Source organism: Triturus cristatus, chromosome 4_1 (genome assembly GCF_964204655.1).
Source record: "Triturus cristatus chromosome 4_1, aTriCri1.1, whole genome shotgun sequence".
Lineage (NCBI taxonomy): Eukaryota > Metazoa > Chordata > Amphibia > Caudata > Salamandridae > Triturus > Triturus cristatus.
Window position 1 is genome coordinate 893470613 of NC_140585.1, and position 14301 is coordinate 893484913.

Consider the following 14301-nt stretch of genomic DNA (forward strand, 5'->3'; position numbering starts at 1 on the left):
CCAAGTATTCAGGGTAGTACTTCTGTATTGGAAGGTTGTCTTTTTGGGGGGAGGCAAGTTGTATGCAGCCTTCGTAGACCTAAGGTCTGCGTTTGACCTTGTGCCGAGGGACAAGTTATGGAAAGTTCTCCTGGATATGGGCATGCCAAAAGATCTGGTTTCTTTTTTGGTCACCATTCACGAAAACACGTACGCCCGTGTCCGATGGGGTAAACCCGGGGAGCTGACTGATAGATTCAAAGTATCCAAAGGTTTTCGACAAGGGTGCGTACTCGCTCCCACCCTGTTTTCATTATTTATCAATGGGGTTGTTAACTACTTTTTAAATAGCCCTACTGATGCACCTACCTTGGCAGGAATGAAGATTCCCCTGCTCATGTTCGCGGATGACACCCTTTTGATCTCGAGGACGAGACAGGGACTGCAGCTGGCCCTGTCTCGTTTCGAGATCTTTTGCCGCGAGCATGAGTTGGAAATAAACGTTGGGAAGACCAAGTTTATGGTTTTTCGCGGCCCCCGGCGGGTTAAGGCGGAGGTGTGTTTGGGCGGTGTCAACTTATCCCAAACGGCAGTGTTTACTTATCTTGGGGTCACTTTTAGCGAGACGTGCAGCTGGTCTCACCAGCTGGATCTTCTCGCGCTCAAGCATGTCCAACTGGGAGGAGCTTTGCTGAAAGAGCACAAACACTCTTTAACAAAACCAATAGCTCCACTCATGAAGATCTACGGCTCCAAGATTTTACCTGCAATTTTATATGGAGCTGAGATCTGGGGTTTTAATAACTTGTCTAAATTGATGACTGCCCAGAATAAATTCCTCCGGTCAGCTATTGGGCTTCCTCAATCCACCCCACGCATCCCTCTTTTGTTTGATCTGGGAATCCAGCCTATAGAGGACTGGGCAGGGTATAGACCCCTGGCGTTCTGGCGTCGCTTGTGGACGACCCCCGAACTATTTAACTATGCAAAAGCCCTTCTGGAGATCAAAGGGTTGGAGGGGTCGCATAGGATTCCCTGGTTGTCTAGCATCAAAACCCTGTTGTATGATCTTGGGATGCGTGACCTATGGGTTAACCCTGATACAGAAGTCTTCCCGGCAAAAAAGGTACTTAAGGATGCGTACTGGAACTATATTAAGAACAGGAGATGTGCTTCTCTTATAGGTCCCACGATGACTGTTACTTTCCTAGCTTTTAAGGATGACTCTGTCTATGAAAGTTACTGGGATACTATCTTGAAGTTCCTTGATCGTAAGTTGTATCACCAGTTCAGAGTAGGCGCTCTACCACTGCGAGGACTCACCAAAAGTTGGAGTCCTCTTGGTAGTGATAAATGCCCCTTTTGTGTAGACAAGATTGAAACTATGGACCACTTCCTTTTTTGTTGCCCAACTTATCAACTTCCTAGACGTATCTGGCTTCGACCTGTATGCAGACTAATGAGTACCCGCTCTGCACAGGTCGCTAGTAGAATTTTGAAAACAGATACTTCCAATCCTATAGTAATTGGTGTTGCTAAATTTATTAGTTGGGCATGGATCCTTAGGGCTAAGAAACTGAAGCCGTAATCCTTGTTCCTTGCTGCCACATAATAGTATCTATTTTGGTCCTTGGGCTAAATAGCACGTCCCTATTTGCACTTTATTGTATTTTTTAACATGATGTGATTATTTTTAATCTACTATTTTATCTACTATTTTAAAGGTTTTATAGTCCTTTTTGTATTGTATATGAATTGTATTGTAGTCGAATTGTCTAATATGTGTAGTATGTCTTTTATGATGCAAATCGAATAAAGACCTTTTGACTGACTGACTGACAAGCCATGAAAAACATATCAAAACCACTGGCTCTAGTGAGCTGACCCAAAACAAACTTGTGAAGATGCATTTGAGGTTCAGACCATATTGTTGAGGCATGTGTGGTAAATGCCTGCGAGGTTCCAACATACAACCCATTTGCCATTCCAAACTTTTGTTTACAACCAAAGCAAAAAGGAGTATTTTTGCAAATGCTACTCCATACAAAAAGGCCTTAAGAATATTATGTGATGTAGAGACACAACCCATTGACATGCTACACCCCAGGTATAGAAAACAACAAGATTCAGAAGTGAACCATTATGTAAGTATGCTGAGCGTTCGCAATTAGAGCCCATCAAACAATGGCAAGCCATGAAAAACATATCAAAACCACTGGCTCTAGTGAGCTGACCCAAAACAAACTCTCCCAGTACTACTTCTGGGATGTACATGTTTATGTCTTGCTTCACAGTGGAACTATCATCTGACCATATGTGATCAACAGAAAAAGAGATTTCAGAAGTACTAATGAGAAAGGGGCTTAGGTTTCCTCCACATTTTGGCTTGCTTGAGGACAGCATTTGATTGGACAGAAACTGTGGAAACGATGTTCAGGGTCCAGGTCTCCCCAAGTTTCCTACCCACACTTCACCCATTCTTTGGGTAAATGCAAACAAAAAGACAATGAAATCCATCAAAAGTTCTACACTTCTGAAATACCCAACTTCGTTTGCATTCTTACACAGGCAATCATATAAGAGTCCAACCATCAATTAATGTTTTTGTAAAACCCCTTGTTCACAAACTCAATACCTCACTGTCAAAATTATTGGTTGATCATATTAGTGATGTCAACAATATTGTTGTTTTAATATAGTACGTGATTATCAATGATGTCATTTAATACACCATGAGTGATGTAATATATGATGTCCTAAGCAATGCATGCTGTTGGTAGAAGTGATATTTAGTTTGAACAACTATATAACTGGTGTATTTCAGTGGTTGAAAAGAAACCACACAGAGAGAGGCCCCTTGCACCAAAGGGACAGGGCTCAGAGTGGAAAAAAAAGTCTAAAAAATAATTCCCTCTGGGTAAGTCATATCCCAAACATGCATATCTCCACACTCAATCTTAAACCCTGATTTTATACACAGTACCATAACATGAACCTATATTTACAAAATCTTTTTTGTCGTTCATAAATAAACATAAAATCAGTGCAATCGTTTAAAAACAGATTCCATACGGTAGAGACAAACCACAATTCATAAACTCTATATTCAGTTATATCATAGCCGTGAAACACCATTAATATTTTTTTTTTAGTTCAAAATGTTTTATTAAATTTTTCCATAATAATGAACAAATACAGACAATACAAAAAAAATTATCATAAGCGAAAATACCTATATAAAATAAGAAATTTCTAAAAGCAACTCTAAATACAATAGTTAAAGAAGTATAAATAATCAATTAAAGGAGGGAAGATAAACTAAAAAGAAGGGAAGGGAGGGAGCCATGAAAAATTGCAATGTCAACTTATTAGAAAAAAGAGCTACATTCATCATATAGGCTTTAAGTAGAATTACTGTAAAACGGTGGTTCAAGTATAAATATACAATTATAAAGATAAGTATACATCTATAGGTAACCAAAAAGAGTGAAACAAATTAGAATTATGATTGATCCCTTTCAGGGATAATTGAGCACCTCTTCTTGTAAAAATGACCCATGACCACCAAGCATGAACCGATAAAGATGAAATATCCTTCCAGCAAAATGTAATGGACTTTAAAGCAGCTGACAGTAGGAAATTAAACAGTTTACCTTCTAATTCAGTTAAGTTATGCAGAAGACCAACAGATTTACATATTAATATTTTGTAAGAAATAACATCATGAATATGAAATATTTGTTGAATAATATCCCAAACATCAGACCAAAATTTAAAAAATAATGGACATTCAAAAAGCATATGTCGTAATGATCCAGGAAGTAATTTACAATGCCAACAAATGTCGTCTTGCATCAGTTTAGCACGAAATAAACGTACTGGGGTCCATAAACAATTAAATAAAATATAAGAATTGGTTTGGTAAAGTGAAACAGGCAGCCATCCTGAAATACTATTAAGCCAAACAGTCATCCAAGTATCGTTGGACAAAAAAAGTGAAAGCTCAGCATTCCAAAATGTTGAAATAATATTTAAATTGTTTCCTATAGAATTAGATAATTTTTTATATAAAATAGAGACAGTATGTGATGACGTAGAGATAGTTCGAATATATAGTGCTAAATCTGCTTTAACATTAAACGCAATACCATGAGGGAAGGAGTCTAAAATTGAATTACATAAAGACTCATATTTAATAAAATCAGATTGAGGTAAACTAAATTTCATTTGTAAAGCTTCAAAAGAAATACAAACATTGTCAAAATAGATATCTTTAAGATAAAAGATACCAGCTTTAATCCAAGCATTCCAAAAATTAACATTTCTATTCAATTTAATCACATTACTATGCCACAATGACATATCTTCAGTATGAATCATAGGGGTCAAAAAAATTGAATCCAGGTGATTAAAAATGAGTTTAGTGGATTTAATAATAACCGATTTATGCACGTATGTTGACCTATTGGACATTGTTAGCAAGGTGGTCAATGGAAAAGGATCCACAAGAGACTGCTCTATATGAAACCATGTAGGTTGGTTATTTAAAGAGGGAGGAGGAAACCATATGGAACTTTGTTTCAGTATAAATGCCTTGTGATATAGAAAAAAGTCAGGCAAGCCAAATCCAGCATTGCATTTGGGTATTTTTAATTTTTTATAACCAATACGAGTTGATTTATTATTCCAGAGAAATTTGGAGAGAAGTCTATCAATGTCTTTATAGAATTGTAATGGAAATTGAGTAGGAATCCTAACAAGTGTATAAATTTTTTTAGGAGCAATAGTCATTTTAATGGAGTCCATTCTACCCCACCAAGAGAGGTGAAGTGAAGACCATTTAGACGTTTTATCTTTGATATAATTCAGAATAAAGTTACTATTTAATGTTAATGTTGCCTTTATGGAGGACGCAAATAGAATCCCAAGATATTTTAATTTATCTTTTTGCCACACAATATCAGCCATGGGTAACATATCAGGAGTACAAAAAATGTTTAAAGGGAAGAATTCAGTTTTATTAATATTACGTTTATAGCCAGAAACTATGGAATATTTTGCAATAATTTCTAATAGGGCAGGCATTGAGGATATAGGTTCACTAATAAATAACAGCACATCATCAGCATAGGCTAAGGTTTTGATATTAATCTCCTTATTCTTAATACCTTTATTATTAACACAATTTCTTATATGAGTAAGGAAAGGTTCAATTCCAATGAGAAATAAAAGTGGAGAGAGGGGACAACCTTGTCTTGTGCCTCTAAAAAGAGAAAACTGACTAGATACTTGGCCATTGATAAATAAACGAGCAGTAGGGGCATAATACAGAGCAGAAATCATGCGTATAAACGAAGTACCAAAATTAAATGATAATAATGTTTGAAATAAAAATTGACAATGGATTTTGTCGAAAGCTTTCTCTGCATCCAAAGCCAAAATTCCTGCGGGGGAACTTAAAGTGGAACTCTGTTCAATAACGTGTAATAAGGTTCTTGTGTTATTTGTAGAATATCTATTCTTCATAAAACCGATGTATAATAGAATCCAATATAGGGGCCAGTCTAGAAGCAAGTATTTTAGCATACAATTTACAATCTTGATTAATTAAAGAAATAGGGCGGTAATTTGAAACAAGAGTGGGGTCTTTATCTGGCTTAGGAAGTACAATAATTAAAGCATCAGTAAAGGAACCTGAGGTCGTTCCTGAAGAACCAAAAAAAGTAAAAAGTTGAAATAAATAAGGCAAAAGTTGGGACTGGAACTCTTTATAAAACTCAGCTGGAATACCATCTGGGCCAGGGGATTTATTTTTTTTAATGGATTTAATAGCAGCTAAAATTTCATCTGTAGTAATGGGTAAATCTAGCCCAAGCCTGTCCGAGTGTGAAATTTTGGGCAAATCACATGTATTTAAAAAAGAGTCCAGTATGGAGGGATCATGAGGATCAGGCTTATTATATAAAGTAGAGTAAAAATCCAAAAATTCCTTAACAATATCGTTATGAGATATTGCAATTTTACCATTAGGGCCATGAATTGAGGTAATTTGCGTTCTATCTTTTTTTATACGTAAATAATTAGCTAAAAGCTTCCCAGATCTGTTGGCATTAAAACGGAATTTAGCCTTAGAATTAGAAATTTGGATGCCAGCTCTTGTACTAAGGATTGAGTTAAATTCATATCGAAGCTTTTGTAGCTTGACTTTAAATTGAGGATCATTTGATGAAATAAAAAGCCTTTCAAATTTCGCGATTTGTTTTTCCAAACATCTGATACGTGCGTTGAATGTTTTATTTTCATAGGCCATAATTGAAATAGTTACACCCCTAATGTAAGCTTTAAAGGCGTCCCATCTATTGACCATAGAAGTGGAACCTTCAGTATTGAGTAAAAAATAGTCTTGAATAGCATTTAAGATTTTAGGCTTATTATGTTCATTAAGAACAATTCCAGTATTCATACGCCATCTAGTTTGGTTTGCAAAAGTTGAAGTTAAGTTCAGAACAAAAGAAATCAAGGCATGATCTGAGATGTCAATATTACCAATCTTAGGAGTCTTAACAGATTGGACTGGTTGTGTGGAGATTAAAAAATAATCAATTCTAGAATGCGAATTATGTGGATTAGAGAAAAATGTAAAACATTTTTCTGTAGGAAAGTGCAAACGCCAAATGTCAACTAACTTGGTGGTATGAATAAATGATTTAAAAGCATGAAAAACCTTAGGAGGGAGAAATTTAGTACTAGATATTCTATCCAATAATGGGTCAGCAATAACATTAAAGTCACCTCCAACAATTAAAGGAACTTTACCCAACTTTAGAACCTCAGTGGTAATATTAGACCAAAAAAGAGGGTGATCCGCAGTAGGTCCATAAACATTGAGTAAAAATATGACTGAATCATGAATTTTAATTTTAGCTATAATATATCTTCCATCTGCATCCGAAATTTTGCTTAAGACTTGGCAATGCAATTTTTTTGCAACAAAAATAGCCACCCCATTTTTTTTACCAATAGCAGGTGATGAAACAATAGTATCCACCCATTTCTTTTTCATATAATTTAAGATTTTGTCATCTATATGAGTCTCTTGAAGAAAACAAATATCTGCCTTACAACTACCTAAATAATCTAAGATTTTTGTACGCTTAACTGGATGACGTAAACCTTTAACATTTAGTGAAACAACTTTAATATTGTGAATATCAGCCATAATGAAGAGAGAAAGAATAAAAAAAGATCAAGAAGAGGAGAAAAAGAAAAGAAGGAGAACAATAATGAGAGAAAATAGTAGCTCCAGAACAAGTAAAAGGAGGTGAAAAAATTTAAAAAAGGAGAAAACGACAAACAGGGTACAAAAATATCAAAGATGAGACGCACATACGCTTAACAAGCATGACCGAACCGTTGGAGCCCAATGTAGTAATGACCCATTAACCTGTCAGAAAAAACGTAAATTAGCTATAATCAAGTATTAGAGTCATGAGTATCCATGGATTGCTGTGAACGTTGATCCAAAAACTGACGCAAGTCATCAGGACGTTGAAAAGATTTTAACAGATTGTCTTTCCAGATACGCATTGTTGAAGGGTCAAAAAGACCATATTTGAACCCAAGACTTCGCAGTTGAGGCCGAAGAGCAGAAAATTCCTTGCGAATTGAGACTGTTTCCTTGGCAAAGTCTTGATGAATAAAATGTTTATTCCCATTGACCATCAAGGAAGGAATCTCTCGTGCTGCCTTTCGAATCAAAACCAAATGATGATGCCTGAGGACTTTGAAAATCATTTGACGAGGTTTGGTATGTTGAAGATTGTGATGTGAAGGGATTCTATGGGCCTTGTCAATCTCAAATTTTTCTGGAAATTTAATTTGTAGAAGCCCAGGAATCAAATTTTCCAAATACAGTCTACAGTTGCCACCCACCACATCCTCTGGTAAATTAAAAATGCGTAAATTGTATTGTCTATTACGATTTTCCATCTCTAGAAGTCGGGTAGACAAAGGAGATATTTTAGCTACAAGTGGAGTGAAAGTCTCAAGCTTAGCCTTATTATCGTGTATTTTAATTGCATTATCAGAGATTTTCATTGACATACTCGCCATTTCCTTTCGAACATTTTTAATCTCTGAGGCAATAGAATCTGTGTTAACACGAAGCGCTTGAATTTCCTCTAAAATTAAGGATAATGAAGGTTCTGCTGACTCTACCGCCTTTGATTTAATTGGCGGAGGTGAAACCTGCTGCTTCCTTTTAGGATGAATATTTTTATTATCCATGTTGATTTAGTATCGAAAGTAGGATAATAATAATAAAAAGAAAAGAAAATAACAAAATTGCAAAAATAACAGCAACAACGCAAGAAAATGAAGGAAAAAATACTGCAGCAGTAAGAAAATCCTTATTAAAGCTGGTGCAGCAGCTATAACAGGCTCTGGGAGTGGCTAAGCCCAAGCCAGGCCCTTTCCTGAATGCTTGCTCCGCCCCCTGACAGACAAAGCTGGGAATACCTGAAGGCAGAGCTGGAAGCAGAGGCTGGACACCGGAAAACGCCTCAAACACCGTCCAAATCCAAAGAAAATCACAGCAATCAACAGGTAAGATGTTCAGAAGTCAAGCGACCTCGTTTGCGCCGCAAAACTGACAGGATTCGTCGTTATTGAACGAAAAACGGGCGAAAAAGCGCCGGAGCTCACTACACGGCGGCCATCTTGTTTCACGCGCTCGCGCGTCTCCACACCATTAATATTTTAAAACAATTAAGACATCATTTCAAAATACCCAATTTAAATGTAAACAAAAACACATAGGTGCCGATCACAATCCTGTAAAAACCGGGTACGAACCGTCGGACGGAGCATATTCTCCGTCCGACGCGTACCCGGTCGTGTAAATATTCAAACATGGAATTACGATTCGTACGGAAACACCTTTTCCGTACGAATCGTACAAAACACCGACCGACGAAAATAAACGTACAAATGCGATCCGGGAAAGCGCCGACGTGACGTCGGGACGCACGCAGCCTGCCATTCACGACCCAGGAATCACGATTCGCACCGACGTCATCCCGCACGGTGAATATTTTCCGGCTGCCAAAAACTGCCGGGAAATCAGGACAACGCGAACAAGGAGGACCCGTACGCGACGGACAGACAGGACGACGCGAACAAGGAGGACCTGTACGCGACGGACAGACATGGACCCGAACCTACGTGTCATCCCGGCCCTCATAGCAGTCGACCTCCTCTACAGGTTACGACGCAGACGCCGCAGAAGGTCAGAACAACACCCATGGGCAAAGGGAGGGGGGCAGGGGCAGGACACATAACCCCCACCCAAGTCACACAGCACACATGCCCTGGACATACCTGACCCTCAGGCCCTGGTCACTACGAGGGAGTGGGGGCGTGTCCAGCCAAGCCAGCGACCGCCACAACGGAAGTCCTTCACGACGCGAACCGGCAACACAACCATACAGGTACGTCCCGTACCCACGCCTTAAGAGCGTGGGTACGAGTCGTACCACGCCCACACCTACGTCACCCCAACAATGGCTGGACGGCTGTACCCACGTGGCAAAGGCCTGGGCACGGCCCGCACAAGCAGTCCATAGCGTGGGTACGGATATGTACGGACCGTACCCCCACCCGCGCATGCATGGAGCGTACCCCCATGCCAACAGAGTAAGTACGACACGTACCCCCACCTCGAATGCATGGAGCGTACCCCCCACCCCAACAGTGTAAGTATGACACGTACCCCCACCTCGAATGCATGGAGCGTACCCCCCACCCCAACAGTGTAAGTACGACACGTACCCCCACCCGCGTATGCATGGAGCGTACCCCCCACCCCAACAGTGTAAGTACGACACGTACCCCCACCCGCGTATGCATGGAGCGTACCCCCCACCCCAACAGTGTAAGTACGACACGTACCCCCACCTGAAATAGCCGGCGATAAATATGCAAGCGCTAAGCGCGCTTTGCGATATTTATCGCCGGCCCTTGTTAATATGCCCCTATATTTTTGGCAGAGATATTCTTGCACCACGATATCCAAGACTAGGAGATCAGCAATGGCACTCATAATTGTGTGTGAAAAAAGAGAGCTACCAAAAGATGCAGAGGTAGAAAAATACACACAACAAAGGTGCAAGACAGGATGTACCAGAGTAAACGTCGTGGATGCCATCTTACCCACACTAGCAAAAAACAATGAGAGAAGTCCTTTAACTGCGGCACCATCCAAGAAAATAATGAGACATTTAACTAGCGGACTGATGGGTTCTTGCCCAGCAGACATGTTATTAAACCTAAAATAAAACAAAATAATTACCCAAAAAATGCATCTGAGTGTCCCATGAAACCACGGTGATTCAAAATTAGTTATGCATGCGTTGTGCCCAATAGCACAGATATAGTGCTGTTCGTTCAGCTTGCATTTGAAATACGTGGCACTGCGTTATTTACAAAGGAGACTTGTTGTAAAATAATAGGCTCTGTGCTATCTATCTTGATATTATGTTAAATGGCACAGATTCGCCTGATTATCGGGATGCGTGCATTTCGGCACCATTTATCCGGATATTCTGTGCCATCCAGATCATCACAACTCTTTAATGTCTCCCACGTCTACTCGATCAAAGTGCTGTAAATAACAGGTATCACTGTTACCTAATGTAATTATACTCAACACCCTTGGGAGAATAAACTCCTGAGTTGATGTGCCTTCTTGGCTGACAAGTAATCTGATTCATTGAGCTGCCTGCCTGAGGGGTGGTGCTGCTTTCCATTCTTCTCATAACTAAATTGCAAGCCAGACCGATTGGCTTTGCCACTGCTTGCTACATGAAGTTCTGTGTATTTAAACAAGGGAGCAGCTTTACAAGCTCCCTGCACCACCAGTACGTCACTTTTCGTGACATACTGGTGGCGCAGAGGGCTCCTCCATATTTACGAGGAGAGGAAAAGCCACTCTGCGTGACATTTCCTCTCCTTGTAAATACGGCCCCTTCACATGCAGCACTTTCCGTTGAAAGGGCATTCCATGGGTGTTGCTGTGGGTGTTCCCACGCAACACCCATGGAACAAGACATCGTAAATCTGGAGATGCGTCTGAATGGTATGCCACCCTAGAGGTGGTGCTGCGAGGCGCAACAAGGAGAAATGTTTTTTCCCCTTTCAATGCATGCTGAATTCTACAGCACGCATTGAAAGAGGAAAATGCCCGTAGTGATTGTTTTTGTGCAGGAAGGTGCCTCTTCCTGCACAAAAATAATCTACCCATGATGAAAGGTGCCTTCGCCGGCGCATGGCAGCTGTTTGTGCGCCAGCGCAGGGGGAAGCACAGAGATGCGACCTATTCTTGTAAATATGTTGCATCCCTGTGCTTCGGAAGTGCCGCAGCGTGGTGCAGCCAAAGGGCATGCAGTGCAACGCTGCAGCACTTCCTTTTAGATCTGCCCCTTGCTGATTAACAGGGTCACTTGTAAACAACACGTGCTTGTGTGACTGTGATAATTCACACACACAACATCTTATGAAAATCTTGCTTTGCTCTTTGCTGCAAATGTTGTGTCAATAAATAAACCACACTTCAATCTTCATTCAAACATGTGATCCAACATGTTTCAGCCGTTTATTTTTTCAATATTCTGATTCTGTAAAATTTGAGTAAATATGTTTATGTCGCACAGCTGCACTAGCATCATGTTAAAACTACTGTTATTTCTACAATCATTTCATTTAACAGATTATTGTTGTATGTGAATGGCTACTTTTGAGGTCAGAAAGGAAACTCAACATTTCTACTAGGCTACTTTAGACACAATAATAAACTAGTCAGTCACTGTGAGGCGACATCCGTTTGCATACAAGAACACGAATGTGCTATGCATACACGAATACACACTATTGCATGTAGAAAATATGTCACTTTCTGCCCCTTGACCCACTCTTGCCATATCGATCAATGCCACAGCTTTACGCTGAAGATACCGAAAAACGCTATTTAAAAAACACTAGAGAGTAAAAAGTGCACATTCAGTAACGTAATTCAGGGTGTCAGGAATTGTAAATCTTTCCTAAATTATAGTCGGGTATGTAGACATTGATGCAAATGAAGGTGAAATATTCCAGCAGGTAAAATGACTAAATTAACTTGATACAAAAGGAATACAAAATTTACTTTCTAATAGCAGTGAAACTAGATAGACTGTCTGAATGAAGATACATTGAATTAAAACTTTGTGAGCCATTTCTATTTTTATATTCACTGCATGTTGTTTTTCTAGGCCACCGCGCTTCAGTGATGAGAGCGAATGTACACGAAGACGTGCTGCTGCCTTGTCAAGGGGCCTACAGTGGAGACTTCACATTGGAATACCTGGTTATCACCTGGCAACGCTCAGAAAATGATGCAGTTGTGCACAGCTTCTATCATGGAGGAGACCAGCCTGGGTACCAGGAAGAGGAGTGCAAAGGGCGGACACAGCTATTCCCCGAAGAGTTTCAGGAAGGAAACGCGTCTCTGTTATTGAAAGATGTGCGAGCGTCTGATGCTGGGAGTTACACCTGCCACTACATACTGCATGACAGGGACGCCTACACGCCTCAACAGGTTGTACTTCTAGTGCAGAGTAAGTGTAATCTGATGATGTCATTCATTTGATGGGCGTTGAGATGTTTTTTCAAGGGCTGTTAATGAACCTTCCATCAGCAATATCTTCAATACAAGAATAAAGTTTTTTTAATCGAAGTTTGAGATGTTAATAAGGCAGTTTAATGTAAATTGGAAGATGGATTTAAGAAAAAATTAAGCGTTAAAGGTTCCTGCGGTCCTTTTTATTCTAAAGTAGAAAGTTCACAACAGTAGTGATTTTACACCAATAAAACCACAAAGGTAATGGTTAACTTGAAGAGACTGAGAGAATACTTAAAAGGGCGCCAAAGAGATGTGTGTGTTAGCATGAAAATACAATGAAAGGCCGAACTAAGCTGAAATAATTGAATCACTTGACGGCATCAAAGGATTTTTGTTGGCACAGATTTATGGAAGAACAGGTGGGCAGTGGAACCAGGAGTATCAGAGTTTGCTGTAGGTGGACTGGCCATGCTGGGTCTCTGAGTGAGAGGGTTTGGTGTGAACAGATGTGGAAGATGATGGAACAGGTGTGCGAAGTGGAATTTTATAGATGAAGAGGTAATACTAGAAAGAAATTAGAAGGCATGGTACTGCGGTAGTGCTAGTAATGGGCTGGGCTGGGCTGGAATGTGCGGGCGAAGTGGTGTCAGGGGAGATGGTTGCAACTTGACTGTGGGAGCACAATGGGACTGCAGTGCTGTGGAAGTTCACCATTTGACAGGAAGTGCTGAGGAAAAAGACAACTGGTTCTTAAAGGAGGGGGGCTTCTTTTGGCACCAGGGGTGAAGCGAGGGTAGAAAATCATAGGAGAGCATCGGATAATGTGAGCATTGAGAGGCATGAGGGTAGGTGTGACTTGGACTTGATGTGTTTAGTTAGGCATTAGAAAGAACTAGAGCCATATTTTAGTCCCCATGCTGTGCAAACGAAGGTGAGTAAGAAGAAGTTGTTTGAATGTGAGACTGTGGAAGGTTCTTCAGGATGTGTGGGAGGGAAAGAAGAGCGTTTTAGGAGCTCAGTGTTGGGGGAGCTGGAGGAGAGTGTTCACTGCATTAAGGTTAGGGAAATAGCACAACATGCTCGACTGGTGCCTAGCGCTAAGCGCTTTCCGCACCACATCCCGACACTCTAGTGCACAGCATTGAGTTCCTTTATGATTTCCGATTCATGGAAGGCCTAATTGACAGAATCAGATGAACGAAAGGACGGAATCTAATAGGAGCCATTGTAAGGAAAAGGGTTAGAAGAACTCACTGCAACAATGTAGCAATGGAGACGCTACATTACACTGTGTCAGCGTGTTAAGCAAGCTGTTCATCAGTTCAAAGGTTGCAAGCCTGATGTAAGGATGCTGCTTGCTTTGAGCTGTGGTCTACTTATCAGCATGCAGGACGCCCTCTATCACCTGTCTACATCATGCTTCCTGGTCTACTCTCTGGTTCCTAGCAGAAGTACGGTGCCAGTTCTCTGTCACTGCTGGCATACCATTGCCATCCAGGAAGATTTCGGCTATCCCTTACATCCTGTATATTCAGGGCAAGACGTGATATAGGTAGCCGCCAAGGAAGTGCCTGATCTTTTTGAAGACAAGAGCAAATAGTGCATACCAGTGGAGAGTGGCAAAGGTTCTCTTAGAGAACGACCATAATCAGTAGATAATGTCCCCT

At 40.3% G+C, this 14301-nt stretch overlaps 1 protein-coding gene across 1 annotated transcript in view; it reads left to right on the forward strand.

The window, feature by feature from the left end:
• Nucleotides 1–1171: 1171 nt before the first annotated feature.
• The window catches only part of LOC146855752 (CD276 antigen-like), a 185648-nt gene continuing 172518 nt past the window's right edge, over nt 1172–14301 (forward strand). Inside the window, exons 1-2 of the mRNA XM_085651174.1 lie at nt 1172–1250; nt 12285–12629. Coding sequence (XP_085507300.1) covers nt 1172–1250; nt 12285–12629 — 424 coding nt within the window. The remainder of the gene's footprint in view (nt 1251–12284; nt 12630–14301) is intronic.